At 36.4% G+C, this 14,570-nt stretch overlaps 1 protein-coding gene across 3 annotated transcripts in view; it reads left to right on the top strand.

Annotated features, from left to right (window-relative positions):
• BNC2 (basonuclin 2) overlaps nt 1-14,570 on the top strand; it is a 349,761-nt gene that overhangs the window by 209,714 nt on the left and 125,477 nt on the right. For all 3 annotated transcript variants that reach the window (XM_054810588.1, XM_054810587.1, XM_054810589.1), the window contains exon 3: nt 11,402-11,504. In XM_054810588.1, the coding sequence (XP_054666563.1) occupies nt 11,402-11,504 (103 nt within the window). The remainder of the gene's footprint in view (nt 1-11,401; nt 11,505-14,570) is intronic.

Below are 14,570 nucleotides of genomic sequence, written 5' to 3'. Positions count from 1 at the left end.
GAATTGCCATAGATTTTCATAATTTTTTTTAAACATTCCTATTGTAACCTACATCAAAAGGGCAGCTATGGTTCTTGTGTCTGACTATACATATGCATTATAAAAAAGTGAGTCTACTGTAATTACCAGTTTGCAGAGCGAATTCCTGCAGGGTTTGTACTCTCCCCATTAGTAAAAGAGATAAGTTGAAATGTATTAAAATTTCACTGTACAACTGGGAGTTTTTGTTCACAGTAAATGTGGTAATGTTTCTTCATTGCTTGACTGTTTGTGTTTAAATTTAGGCAGTGTGCCCAACAGGGACAAAATTATAGGATAAAGCTATGTATAAAAGAAAATCCTTCTGAGAAAACCAATAACATTTTTTTTCTTACCCCCCCCCCCTTTTCTTTCTCTCTCTCTCTCTCTCTCTCTCTTTCTTAGTAAGTGGTTATATATATAATCATGTTCCATTCTGGCCAAGGAAAAACATTTTATCTATTTCACACTTACTGGAATTCTTCTCTCTCATACATAAGCTGAAGGGATAGAGTATATATTAGCAAACCTTTGTACAAAAATTCCATGGCTTTGTTTTTGGGGGTGTTGAAAAAGCAAAAATTTAAAAGATACATGAATAAAAGAAATACATGTTTAGTGAAAAACATTATCTAATGATGAGAAAAATATTCACCTGTTAACTTGACATTTTGGGGGAAATTAAAAAAAAAAAAAAGTGTGGTCTGCTTGCTCTTACTTGCTTACAGTATCAGTTTTGTGGCTGACAGAGTTGGCCACTGAAGGAACAGTGCAGGTTTGAGTCTCCAATTAATTTAAATAAGAAGTTACTGCTTTGGGTTATAACTTAAAAACATGGTACAGAGTGTTGATCTTGACGAGATAGAAAAGATTCTTTTCTTTTTAGAAAATACTCAAACTTTTCTAATAAATTTTAATTCATTGCACTTATTTTCAAAAGAATAAAGTCTTTCATTATTATTTATTCATGTAATTTCTGTAGAACTCATATTTATCTTCACCGGCTAAAATGCAGTATAGTGAAGTCTAAATCCATGTATATTTTTGGCCAAATTGAAAGCCAATCATTTAGATTCCAGAAAGCAATAGCATCAGAGAAGGTAAAGAAAAGCCTGAAAATTGAAGTCTTTCTGAAGAGCAGATTAGACAATAAAGAGTGTGTTTGTGATATTTTTAAAAGAGAATTCCTGAATAAGTGGACAGAAAGAAATAGCTATTCCAGGAGCCATTTTACTTTGTTTAAATCAGATTTTGCTGCTTCTTTTGTCTTACAGAAGAAAAAGGTGGAAAATAAAAGACCTAACTACCGATTTTGCCAATATAATTTTGCATAGATATTCACATTTTTCTTATAAAGTCCCTTATTTATCTGTTAAAGGTGATAATTTTGCATATTTACATGCTTTCACTTGTATTTTTTACTGTACAGCCTGTAACTGTTTGAGACCAAACAAAACTAGTCTTGAGAACACAAGTTATTTATCTGATGACCTTTAAGACTTTAAATGTTCCCATCATCTTCTGATTAATTTGTCGAGAAACAATACATGACGAATATATATTTTATTTAATAGATTTGTATTTGATTTAATATATTTAAATAACTCTTTTTGAAAGATATATAATCTATCAACTAAGTCTTCTTTTGTGCATTACGGACCATGTAATGTGACAAAAATACAGTGATTATTTCTTCCACATACATGCTATATTCATAGGCTCAATGTCTTTTTAAGATACCCAGGGAAAAATTCCCTTTGGGGCATTCTTTATTTAGTGTTAATTTTTACATCACGAGTTTCAAATGTTATTGGTTTACCTACTCTCTTCTGAAAATCTTTGCTGTAAGGAAATGGAACTCTCTTGTGAATAGCAAGGCTGATACCACAGTATGGGAATCTCAGTATACTTTATCGTACATAGTTGCCAGCAGAGATTTTTTTTTTTTCCCCTGCAGAGGTGTCAGTAAGGTTTATAGAAAGAAGAATGGTTATACTTTTACTAGCAATGGCTAAATAAAGTTTTTGAGTTTGGGGAATGTTTTTTCTTTTTTCATAGAAAGCAATAATGTGTGCAGGGATTGTGCAGAAATAGTAAACCATTCAGTTGTTCAGTTCAGAAACAGTTTCATAGAATTACAGAATCATAGAATGGTTTGGGTTGGAAGGGACCTTTAAAGGTCATCTAGTCCAATCCCCCTGCCATGGGCAGGGACATCTTCAACTAGATCAGGTTGCTCAGAGCCCCATCCAACCTGACCTTGAATGTTTCCAAGGATGGGGCATCCACAACCTCTCTGGGCAACCTGTTCCAGTACCTCACCACTCTAACAGTAAAGAATTTCTTTCTAACATCTAATCTAAATCGACCCTCCTTCAGCTTAAACCCATTACCCCTTGTCCTGTCACTACACTCCCTCATAAACAGTCCCTCTCCATCTTTCCCGTAGGCCCCTTCAGGTACTGCTAAGCCACAATTAGGTCTCCCTGGAGCCTTCTCTTCTCCAGGCTGAACAACCCCATCTCTCTCAGCCTGTCCTCATAGGAGAGGTGCTCCAGCCCTCTGATCAGCTTCGTGGCCCTCCTCTGGACTCGCTCCAACAGCTCCATGTCTCTCCTGTACTGGGGCCCCCAGAGCTGGACACAGTACTCCAGGTGGGGTCTGACAAGAGCAGAGTAAACAATCGGTCCGGGGTGGGCAGGGCAGTAAAACCGGTGGAAGCAACTTGCCTCCTGTGCTCTCTAAGGGAGACCGTAATTGTGCTAACTTAAGGTGAGGAGCTGGGTGGAGCTAGCAATGTTAATCTCTAGAAGAGTCATGGGTGGAGGAGGGTATATGAGGCTTTTTGCAGGTGCATCTATCCACATTGTTGGATACCTATCCAGGACTAGCCATTGCCTTGACAAAGTGCGTGGCCGTACTCCAATGTCTAACAGTGTTGGTTTCATAACACGAATCTGGTTTTCATCTATAAGAACAAATGTCTGCATTTGCTAACGTGCTCTCAGGCACAGAGAATCTCATTCTTAAATCAACCATGTGTTTTTCTTCAAATTTTAAGCAAAGAGGCACTTGTCAGTCTTAATTTTTTCAGTGCAAGCAACTTTGCCTTTGATGCCTGGGAACCTCAGGCTAGTTTTACATGCTATAGAAACATAGGGTAATATCGTACCTGCAGTCTTTGTAGAATATCCTGTTGGCAGCACTGTGAGTTGAGAGTGTAGAATCAGGACGCACGTGACCTACAGAAAGTTTCTGGAAACTAACAAAGATACTCTGCATTATATTTGTTTTCTCTAGAAAATTCTAGGTAGCATTCCTTGACAAAGGCTTCCACTTTTGGAAGTATTGAAAGTAGAATTGAAGAGTGACTCCTAACTTGAATGCAACATTACAAATGACATTTTATTCTTTCTTCCTTCTTTTCTTATTCACCATTCATTTACCAGTTATTTCTCAAGAAGAGTTGAAAATGGTTTTCTAAAATGCTTAAAGGCTAGGTTGTCCTTATTGCAGGAAAAGCTGTTTTATCCTATTAGCATCCTTCCCTTCATATTGTATTAGTAACTGTTTTCTTGAATGCCACAGAGAAATATAAAAATATTAGTACCTTTCAAATTGTATTACTGAAAATAAATACAAGTGAGAAACAATACTAATATAGTGTGATGTGAAATTACTAATAAAATACTGCAATGCAGTGAACAACTCAGAAGATATTTGGGTATCTCGGAATGAGAGAGAGATCAGAAGCCTTGTTGCATAGCATGGATGTTTAAAACCATTCAAATGCAAATTATATTCCTCCTTACTGTTTTTTGTTTTGGGCAATGCATTATTAGGCTACTGGTATTGAAGTTAAAAATGGTCATCTATCAATTAAGGTTATTTTCTCCATGTGATACTTGTGTTTAAAATTATTCCTTTACCAATAGCAAACCAACCTAAAGTTGCATTATTAAAAAAAAAAAAACTGTTAAAAGAAGAAATAGTAATGCTTCATGCTTCTGCCTTACCTTCTGTCCTCATACTTCACCATGTTGTGTGAGCAGTTCATGAGTGTCATCTCTGAAGATGGTAGATAGTATCATTACCCAGTTTTTACAGATTGGGCAGTTAGAAACTGAGTGGTTAAGTAAGTGACTTAACCAGTGCCACACACTGGGAGTGGCAGACCCATGATCAGAATTGAGGCATTGCTCCTCTTTCTGCCCAATGTTTTGGCTGCAGCATTACCCATATAAAAATTGTAGGTGAGTTTAAAAATCATCATTTTTGTACCAGAAGTACGTGATGGAGACATTAGGTCTCCCTGCAGAGACAGAAATACTTCTGCATGTGTATTCTTCATTCTATAGAAAATATGGCAAGCACTTCCACCCCAATTTTCCTTCTTTCTTAGAAATGAAAATATAGTTTGGAAATTAACTAAGGAAAGGTGTAGTGATTTTGATCTATCTGCTTTTATAATTTTATTGGAGGGGGTTTTTTTTTCCTCCCTTTTTTTGTGAGTTTCCTTGGTAAGGAATGTTTTTTCTTGAAATGAACTTTACCGTTTCATGCACTGTGATTTTTCTATAATCCAAACTAGTACAGGTTCAGCAATTAACCATTCTGAAGCACAGAGAGAAGCTACAGACAACTGCAAAGTGGGGAGACAGACTGGACCATTTTTGTTCTTAAAAAACATTTTTTAAATTTTTTCTTTTTTATGCTTACAAGCTTGAATAATTAGTGAAATGTACCCAAGCTCTGACTTTTAGTGATTGCCTCATAACATTGTGGGTGCATTTATCAGCCAATAACTTGGTTTTGTAAGTCTTGTCAAATGTGTGAGCAATTCAATAAGGACACAAGTTTGTGGCCTCAAATATAAAAGGTTGTCGTAAAGTCTAGCTCAAAGTTGAACTACTGCAGATTTTTTATTGCCCACATCCAAGCTTCGGTGATCTTCTCAGGCAGTATGGCTGTCTATAATTTGCAAAAAATTCCTGTGCTGGTTTTGGCTGGGATAGAGTTAAATTTCTTTACAGTAGCTGGTATGGGGCTATGTTTTGGATTTGTGCTGAAAACAGTACTGATAATTCAGGGATGTTTCTTGCTGAGCAGAAATGGAGTGACTGAGCGACTGAGTGGTGTTTAGTTGCCAGCTGCGGTTAAACCATGACAATTCTCTATAATAGCAAGCTTACTATAGGCGGGACACACTGTGCATTTCCTAAATGTCAGTATGCAAATGATCCTCTTTTTGGTGTTAATTTAAAACAAACTCTGTTGTACTCCTGATTTGCCAGCTATTAAAAATAGTATAATTTCATTGGGATCTTTTTGCATTTACACAGCAGAATTTATGCTGTGGTCTTTTAAAGAAAGACTTAATTGGCAAGAAAGAAAAAAAAAATATTAGGATTCCTGAAGTAGTAAAGAAGAGAAGTGACAGATTTTCTAAGAGCTGTTTACAGAGCATAAGATATGTGCGCTAAAAAAGAAAGGAAAAAAACCAACCCAACAACCTAAAATTGTAGTATGGTACAATCCTGTGCTGAGCAATAGTGTCGATTTATATAGACAGATTTTATCTTCTTCACTTTATAACCAAGAAACAGTAAGAAAAACGTAAAGGCAGTGAAGACTTTCTATTAAAAAAAATGCTGGGACACTTGCAGGACTTACCTGTTGTCTGCTGCTTCATATCTTTTTTTATCATGAGTCAACATACAGCAACAGATGAGTGGATCTCTATGTTTCTCATCAACCTCTTGCTCATTAACTTTGATTATTTAGATGTGCCATCCTGTCTTGAGACCAGCTACTGTGTGGCTTTAAATTATTCTCCCAATGACAGTGTTATTTACTTTCAATAAAATATTAGATCAAAATTAGGCATTGGGTATTTATAATATAGAATCAAAACTGTTTGTCAGTGGAGAGAAAATACTGTATTTAACATGTTGGGTTTGGTCTTTTCTTAAAGTTGAGAGATAAGCTGCAAAAAGTGATTTTTGCTTTTACTTTTCCAGTACTTCCCATCATTTCACCCAAATATTTCATTTATTGACATATACCACAAGAACTTTTTATTGTTTTTAAAATCACAAACAAAATCATCTATTCTGTCAATTAAATATGGAACGTTCTTGCCCTTATTACTAAAATGCAGAGACCTTGTGCTTTACCACATTATGCAAAATCTAAATTTAAGTATACATTTGTGTATATGTGTGTGTTTAAAAACCCTGGCATCCTTACTAACTAATACATTTGTGCAGAGTGCATACTCACGCAGAATCTTACTGATTTTAATGCAGCTGTAAGGAACTGCATTTAACACACCAGTTTGCTGGTTTGAAGTCTCACTAAAAAGATTTCACAAACACTGGACCAAATCATCCTCAAGCCTTGTGCTCCTCTGATTGGTAACATTGGATTTAGGCTGTGTGAGCTCTGTAGGATAAATGTATGGAAGGTGCTTCAGACAGGTAGATGAAACTTTCATGCAAAAGGAGTGATTATAGTTGACTCCATTGTGTATTAGGTGGACAGCGATCCCTTCTATCACAGGTGGCCTGACAGGAGACATTTCTTAAATACCTTTTTGTACATGAGAAAGATGAGGCAAGGACATTAAGAGCAAGGCTCTGTTAATACTGCCCACTGTATAGAAGGATGTAGCTGATACTTCAGTAAATGCTATTTAACCTCACAGGACGTGTCACAAGTTACATTAGGAATTTTTGTTATATTTGCTATTAAAATTCAGGATAAATGAAGTTGCAAAACTTACCTATCTCTCCAGAAAGTTGCATCATTTTAAATATGTGGTCACTTGTAAGAACTCCAGAGGAGGAACCGTATCTCTTTACATGTTCTCCTCCTACTCCCATACTGTGATCCCTTTCATGATAGGTTATTGCTTCTTATCTCTTGGAAGCTCTGCAAAACAGCCAGACAGATTGATTTTTCCATTACTGCTATGGGCTGTTCCTATTAATATGTGAATAATATTTACTTGTTAGATATAGTTAAATCACCCAAACTATGTTAAATGAATATCCTTGGTCTGGGAGAAAGCCGCAGAAGTCAGGTCTAACATCTTTTAATGTTAGCCACACAAACTTAGGCATAGGTATACTAGACCACATGCTTTAATACTAGGCAACGTTCCCTTCTTTCTGCATTACACTCTACAGGAAGTAGATATCAAAGAAAGCAGCAAGATATTTCTGAACATTTCAGTGTCAATTATAAAACCATTAATTTATTCTTGTATATGTGTGTTTTCTTTTTAAACCTTGATAGCATTGCTTTAGGATTTAAGGAATCAGTAGTATAAACTATTTAAAATTATTCTACTGAAGTCCAGTCCATTTTCTCCACAGGTCCTCAAGGGCTACTGTAATTTTGGTAGAAATGCAAGGAACATTATATTAGGAACTCGGGGGAAGGCGTGTATAAAAATGCCTGAGAACTCCTCTAATCTGCAGACAATTGACGTGATAGAACATAATGGCACTTTTCAAGAGACTGTAGAAAACCATGTTTTGTTGCTTACTTAAGGGCCATAACCTGCAAGTTGTCATCTAAATACACGATTGCCTATCAGCTGGTACAGGGGGAGCCTGTATCTGCTGATTTTACTGTTCCTCTCGCTATGCAAGGTTATTGGGTTTTTCTCCTTTCCTTCTGTTCTCTTTCTGTCTTTCTTGGAGGAGTTTCTGAGGAAAATCCTCATCAGGAAAAATTTCTGTTTCTTTCCCTACAAAATAGTGTAGTACACAGAGTCAGTCCCATTACGTAAACTTTTTAGCAATATGTCGCAAAGGCAGAATTACAGTACATGACTTCTGGAATGCCTAGCAGTACTCTTTCAGAAGCATTTTCTGGCAAAAAAAAAAAGCATTGCTACACCCTTGGATTTTTATACTTGCTTTTTAACAGGTTTGAACAATGGCTACAGTATTTAGCTGCTGCAAACTCACCCAGGATCTTTTCATTATCCCTACTCCTCACCCCTTTCAAATTAAGCAGTAACAGGTGTCCATCCACAGTTACACCAATCCATGCTGCTACCTACAAGCTACTGTACAGCTGCCGTACTTTTATCTTCTCTGTACCTTAAAATCCTACCCCTGGGGAATGGGGGGAGGGGGCTGCGTTAAAGCTTTGGATTCTTAGGTGAATCTCTGCCACATTCATCTCCTGCTGCCGTTCTGGGTCCTTCCTGAGCCTGTTGCACAAACTGCCCGTGACTTGTATGCCTAAGTTAAACACTATTGAAAACCAGTAGAAAGATAGTGTTAATAATGCAGATGCATATGCTTACAAGGGTCAGTACATATGTTGGTTGCATCGTGAAGATCTTTAAAGACAATGCTTTGAGTTAATGAATGTTAGTGTTCCATCTGTGTGCATAGGAACACGCACTATTCCTGGCATCTTGAACCTTCTTTTCCTGGCATCTTGAATCTTTTCTTTGCCAAGTTAATGCTGGTTTCATGTTGGATATTGTAGTGATCTGAGGTAGTTACAGTGATTATGGATTAACTGAGTAAAGTGAAAAATTAACCTTTGACATAAAGACTAATTTCTACTTGAGATTTTCAATAGCCTCCAACACTATAGAGTGCCTCACAATTTATGTTGCATTTACCCTGACAATGTGTCTGGTTATTGTTTAGAGAATGTAGGCATCAGGCTAACAAAATAATTTGCCCAAGATCATACCACAATGTGAACTAGAACATGAGTTTTTCCAGTCCCAAATGAGCATCTTGAAGCTTATGGGGTTATCCTCATCACTCAGAAGTATTCATGGGATTCTCAGTGGTGGGATGGGAAATGACTGAAACCAGATTACAGCCTGGCATCAACACACTCTTTGTAGGAAAAGCAGCCAAGTAAGGCCAGGCTGAATGTTTTAGCCATGATACTTATCTCTGGAGTTTCTTATGCCAATCCATATTATTTTATAAAAATGCATAGCTTTTTTTGAAGACTTTTCAGATTTAGTTATTTGAGGAATAAGCTGACATTTTCAGGTTTCTGAAAAGTTTGCATAAATTTTGGGTGATATGTATAAAAGATAGAAATCTTACTAATTAGTTAATCTCCTTCAACACTTTACACAGCTGACACTCTCTTTAACTCAGGGAAGAGGAAAAGAAACATGAAACCTCTAAACTTTTTTTCCTCCATCTTATAATTTATAATGGCTAAATGGATAATTTTTAAGTGTGTGTAATAAAACTCACTCTTAGGCTGAAACATTGTATTTCAGGTTCAAGCTGAATCCAATTTTTACAGGCAACCTGTTAACCTCTAGGCCAAAATTAGGTAAGGTTGTAATGGAAATGCTGATGAGCCTTAATAAAGCAACTTTACCAAATGACACCATTTCATCTAGTATGTGTATATACACTGTATTACTCCTATTATACATACCGTAAATGACACATGAACAAGAACAAATAACTTCAAATACAACAAATGTGTGTCACATTGGTGCAGAGATTTAAAAAAGGTGGTGAATTTGAGAAAACCTTTTATGGTGAAATAAGAATACAATTTTGTAAGCCCTTCTCCTTGCAGTACAATTAATTACTGAGTTCATTAATTAATGAACATATTAGAGAAAGAACACCATTACTGACCAGTGGAGACCTGATATATTACTGAGTCAATAAACTATTGAACATGAAACAGGACCTTTCAGGAGAATTTTTTTTTCCCATAACCCACAAACACATATATTATTCTTGCACGGTCAGCACTTCTATGGTACCCTTATATTTCATATTACTAATTCTTTTAATCACGCATACATACAGCAGTGTTTTATAACCTAGCTAATGAGTAATTGGACAGGTGACATTGGGACTGAGGCCCTGAAGTGTCAGGCATAATAGAGCAGGATATTTCTTTTCCCCACTAGGTTTTTCAGAGTAAGAGATAGTAAAAGAGCAGATAGGATAGGAGGGAGAAAGGACTCTTGTACCAGAGAAATACAGATTTTAAGTGGTTCTACAAACTATAAATAGCTTTAAATTGCTGTCTGATGCAGATAAATAAGTAAAGAGATCAAACATTTAAAATAACTCTGAACCTTTTCATTGTCAGCAACCAAGGAGTTTAGCCTGGCCAAGCTAAAGTTGAATGTAATTTTCTTTAAGTCAGTATAGGTAAGGTAATTCTTTTTTGGTATGGAAAGAGGGGAGGTTGTTAGAGGGGGTGGGGGTGTGTTAATTGTTTGGAAGAGGCAAGAGCCTTCATAATGCTTCAGTGTCTCAGGGACCACAGGTACCAAGCACCCTTCCTCCACCTTAGCCCCCAAGTAATCATTGATTGCATCTAAATCTACAGAGATATCTTTTCCTGGCAGCTCTGGTAGTTACAGTAGATTGTTAATCTGTGAATGATCAGAATAAGCCTCTCTGTCTGAGGAATCTCCATGCAAATTACATCTAAATGCATGCCATAAATTTATTAGTAGCAGTTTGAAGTGCACAGGTCATCTTCTACACTATTTAAAAACATATGTCTGTTACACATTAAAAAGAGTCTCATTCAATTTATATTCATTTTTCAGTGGATGTAGCTAGCTCCTCTCAAAGTAAACCTGTGTAATTTTTGAAAAAATTTTTAAAAGGGAGATGAGATATCAATAAGGTGTATTATTTAAGCAAATTTTAGATCTCTGCATGGGATTGGAGTTTTAGCATGACTGCTTTGAAATAGTTTCATCTTTTGCAAAACAGAGAAATATATGTTTGACAAATAGGGAGTGCTAAGAAGTAAAAGACTATGCCTAGATATTGGAGAAAGTGATAGACGCAAAGGAAAGTTACGGGAGATTTTATGAACTAGTCCTATTCTTGTACCTTGATCACTTTATCCTATTTTGGGAACACATCAAATCCATGACTCTTTTCTGTAGCGGAATCATATTTTATGCGAACTCCAAAAAGGAAACCTGAGAATAACCTTTGGATACCATGGAGGAAGGGGAAAGAGGTCCATAGTTTTCCTTTTTATATGTTTTTATTTCCTCATTTCACTCTTGGTTTTATTCAAGCTGATATGCTGCTATGGTAAGACATCACTAGTAACATTTTCCTTCAGGCATTTGATGCAAAACCAGGCAATTTGTGAAACATCTACAGAATCCTCATCCTACCACTTTTTTTTTTTTTCCCCCTAAAGTAAATAGACCAATTCTTTTAAAGACTTTAGGAATGTATTCATCTCCATGAGACAACAGACTATGTTATTGAATAAGCATTTTGGTTGTCATTGCTCAGCAATATTGATGTATGGTTTTGAAAGTAAATTAATCTCTACTTAAAAGAATAAGACATTAATATGTGTTTTCTCTTCCTTTTTACAGGCCATCCGCTGTACACTGGTAAATTGCACATGTGAATGTTTTCAGCCAGGGAAGATAAACCTGAGAACCTGTGATCAGTGTAAACATGGCTGGGTGGCACATGGTAAGAAATGTCTATTCTGGGCTTGCCTTCTCTGTTCTGTCCATCTTTCCCAGTACTTTTAAATACTGAGAGCTGGAGGGATATAGACAGTAGTGATATCTATTTGTCTGTACATGCATGTGTATGCATGCTGGGTTTGGGCATGTATATACATGCATGTGCTTTTTTTACAGCAATTTCTAGGATGAAAAACTGAGGGTCTGTTATTCTGGCAATAGCTTCAAGTGCTACTGGAGTTCAACAGCTTGTGTACAGCTCAAAAGAATTATTCTAGCCACCAGGAAATAATGTAGTTCTAGCAGGGCTTAGCAGAAAGGTAAAAAAATTGTAGTATGGCTGCACAGCAGAGTTTGTATTGCAAAGAAGCATCAGCCTGCAAGTCACTGAGCCTAATGGAAATTCAAACATGCCAATGCCAAACTTTCAGAACGTGGATGTCAGAGTGAAATGAGTGTAGCCTATATGGCTCAACAAAAGTGTGCATATAGGATGTGTGAGTTGAACCTCTTTTCCCATATTTAAGTAGCTGAAGAATGAAAGGAGGGAATAGAATCCTCAGGTCCTATACAAAGGCATCAAAATACACTTATAGACATTCCATTTTATTTATCCTTTACTATTTTCCGTGTTTGGTGGGGTTTTTTCTTGACAGTCTTGATTAAGTTATGCATGAGAGAGAAAGAAAAGCTGTATACGCAATTAGAAGGCAAATAAGGACGATATCTAAAATGGTTTAATAAAAAAAAAAAAAAAAAAAGGGGAAAAAAGAAAGATTACTATGTTTACAGAAGAAATTAGTGTTGGAAAGTTCTTCTCATGGTCTAGGCTATTGGCACCTAAGCAAGCACAGTCTTCATTCCCCACTCCTCCCAGACATTCAGTGGATTATATTCTATAAATTTTATTTTATTTTGATGAGACCTGAAGTGGAAACTTAGTACTTCCCTCCTAAGATGCACTTGATCTCTATTTATTTAGTTCATGTCTGCGTGTGTTTGTGCCTGAGTACGCTGACATACTGCAAGTATGAATGCTCAACAAATTTAACAGCACAGAGTGCCAGAGAATTTTTTCAAACATTCACATACATGGGAAAGAAAGCAGGAATACAGGTACCATGTGTCACTGCATAGTAATATAGACAGCCTGCCTAGAAATACCCTAGCACCACCAATCCGGTAGCTGGTTGTGGATTTATTAGATTATATTCTCTAAGGACACAGCTTATTTTTGCTCCTCTTAATTCCCAGAAAGCTATCTTCAGTCACAGTATAACCAGACTCACATTTCTTGGAAGGATCGCTAAACCTCACAAAATTTGTATAATTCAGGCATGCTTCAGGCTTTGTGTAGAATCAGCATCTGAGGTTTTGCTGATCCACAGATATGGAAGACGTGTCTAGCTATTTTCCAGGGTGTCCTCCTGTTGAGTAATAGAAATTAGGAGTCTAGCGCTTAGATTCTAGCATATGCGCATCCTGCATTTTCTTTTTAACCAGTATCTCTTAGAAGAGTGTGATCAGATTTTGCTGATAAATTCTTCCCTCTGAGGTCGTTGAATTAAAAATCAGAATATATTACAGTAATCTGAGATACCACAGTGTGTATAATAGAAATGTCCCTGTTTTACAAATCTAGAAGGTTGAAACTTGAATGTGCTGAATAGGTATACCCGAGTGCTTAACATTCCAAATAGTAAACTATATATTATTGGAAAGTGTTTGTTTTACTACTGCACCAATTGAAGAATGCACTGATTTTTTTTTAATTTTTTTTATTTTTTTTTTTAGTACACTTCGTGTACATTTGTCTGGAGTATTTACTTTTTATGACAGAGAGAGACAAGTCAGATGTATGTTTCATATACATACTCAAAGCACAGGCTTATAAATTACTTCCTGGAGACTGTGATGCATCTGCCTCAATCCTTGCTCTTAGCTGTTTTCCAAGATTTCAAGGGCAGCAATCAGGAGTCTGATCAATTCATTGCACTGTAATGCCTGGATTTCAAAATGACTGAATCAGGTTGCTGTTCAGAAGTGATTTTCTTTAAACCGTTAGCACAGTACTTTCAGAAGTTGTTCCTTGAATGCAAATAGTATTTCCTGCTGCTTTAATTAAAGGGTTTCCTTCTGAATTTTATTAATGAATTTCAACTCAGCTCCTTGACACATGATGTAGTGCTTTATAGAATGTAATTATCAAAGAATAGGTGTTTCCAACAGGAAGTACCATGCTTATTCAGTTCTGATAACCTAGAATCATAATTAACTGAATAGATCAAAAATAGCTTAGAATTGCAGTCTTCTCATGCTGTACTTGACTAATGTCTGCAGAGTTAATTCATGTTAATAACTGCCATTTAAAATGTTGGAATTCTTGGAGTGAGGAGGAAAGGGCATACAGCCACAACAGTATTACTGCACTTAGCAACTGCTGGCCTGTTCTCTTTTTTCCTGCTTCTGTTGTCTTTCTCATGTTTTTCCTCGCTCACCTAAAATGAGCTGTGCACATCTTGCAAGGAAAGGTTTCCTAAAAATTCAATTTCTTCTGTCTAGAGTTGCCAAAAGTAGGATTGTCAATATATGCACAGATTCATCAAAGAAGTTCTTTTCTGGCAAGATAAATGTTTCTGTTGGCAGAAGTTCAGCTTATCGAGTTTTGACCCTGCACCCCTGTGCTGTAGTGGTAATCCTACCATCAGTATTTTTAAGGCTGAAGCCAAAAACTGCGTAGAGCACAGCAGTTCTCTTGTACTGCCGTTCATAATGGAGAACGGGTTATTGCTGGCGTGAATCTCTGGATATTTGAAGAGATTTGGATAACGGTACCATTTTAATTTGTTTTCAGTTGAAGCCTGGCTTCCATATTGTCAGCGTGGGTGGGGATTTATTTTCTAAACCAAAAAATAAATGGTTTAAATTGGATAAGCCATTTCCTAGGCCTCAAACAGGTAAACAGATAACAGTTAGATGTTTTTTCCTTCCTTTTTTTTTTAAATGGTTAAGATATTTTGTATAGTCCATATGGTAAAAAATAAAATTGTATTAAAATCCTAGTAGTCGT

Source organism: Grus americana, chromosome Z (genome assembly GCF_028858705.1).
Source record: "Grus americana isolate bGruAme1 chromosome Z, bGruAme1.mat, whole genome shotgun sequence".
In the NCBI taxonomy this organism is placed as follows: domain Eukaryota; kingdom Metazoa; phylum Chordata; class Aves; order Gruiformes; family Gruidae; genus Grus; species Grus americana.
This window is presented reverse-complemented; position numbering and strand designations above follow the sequence as displayed.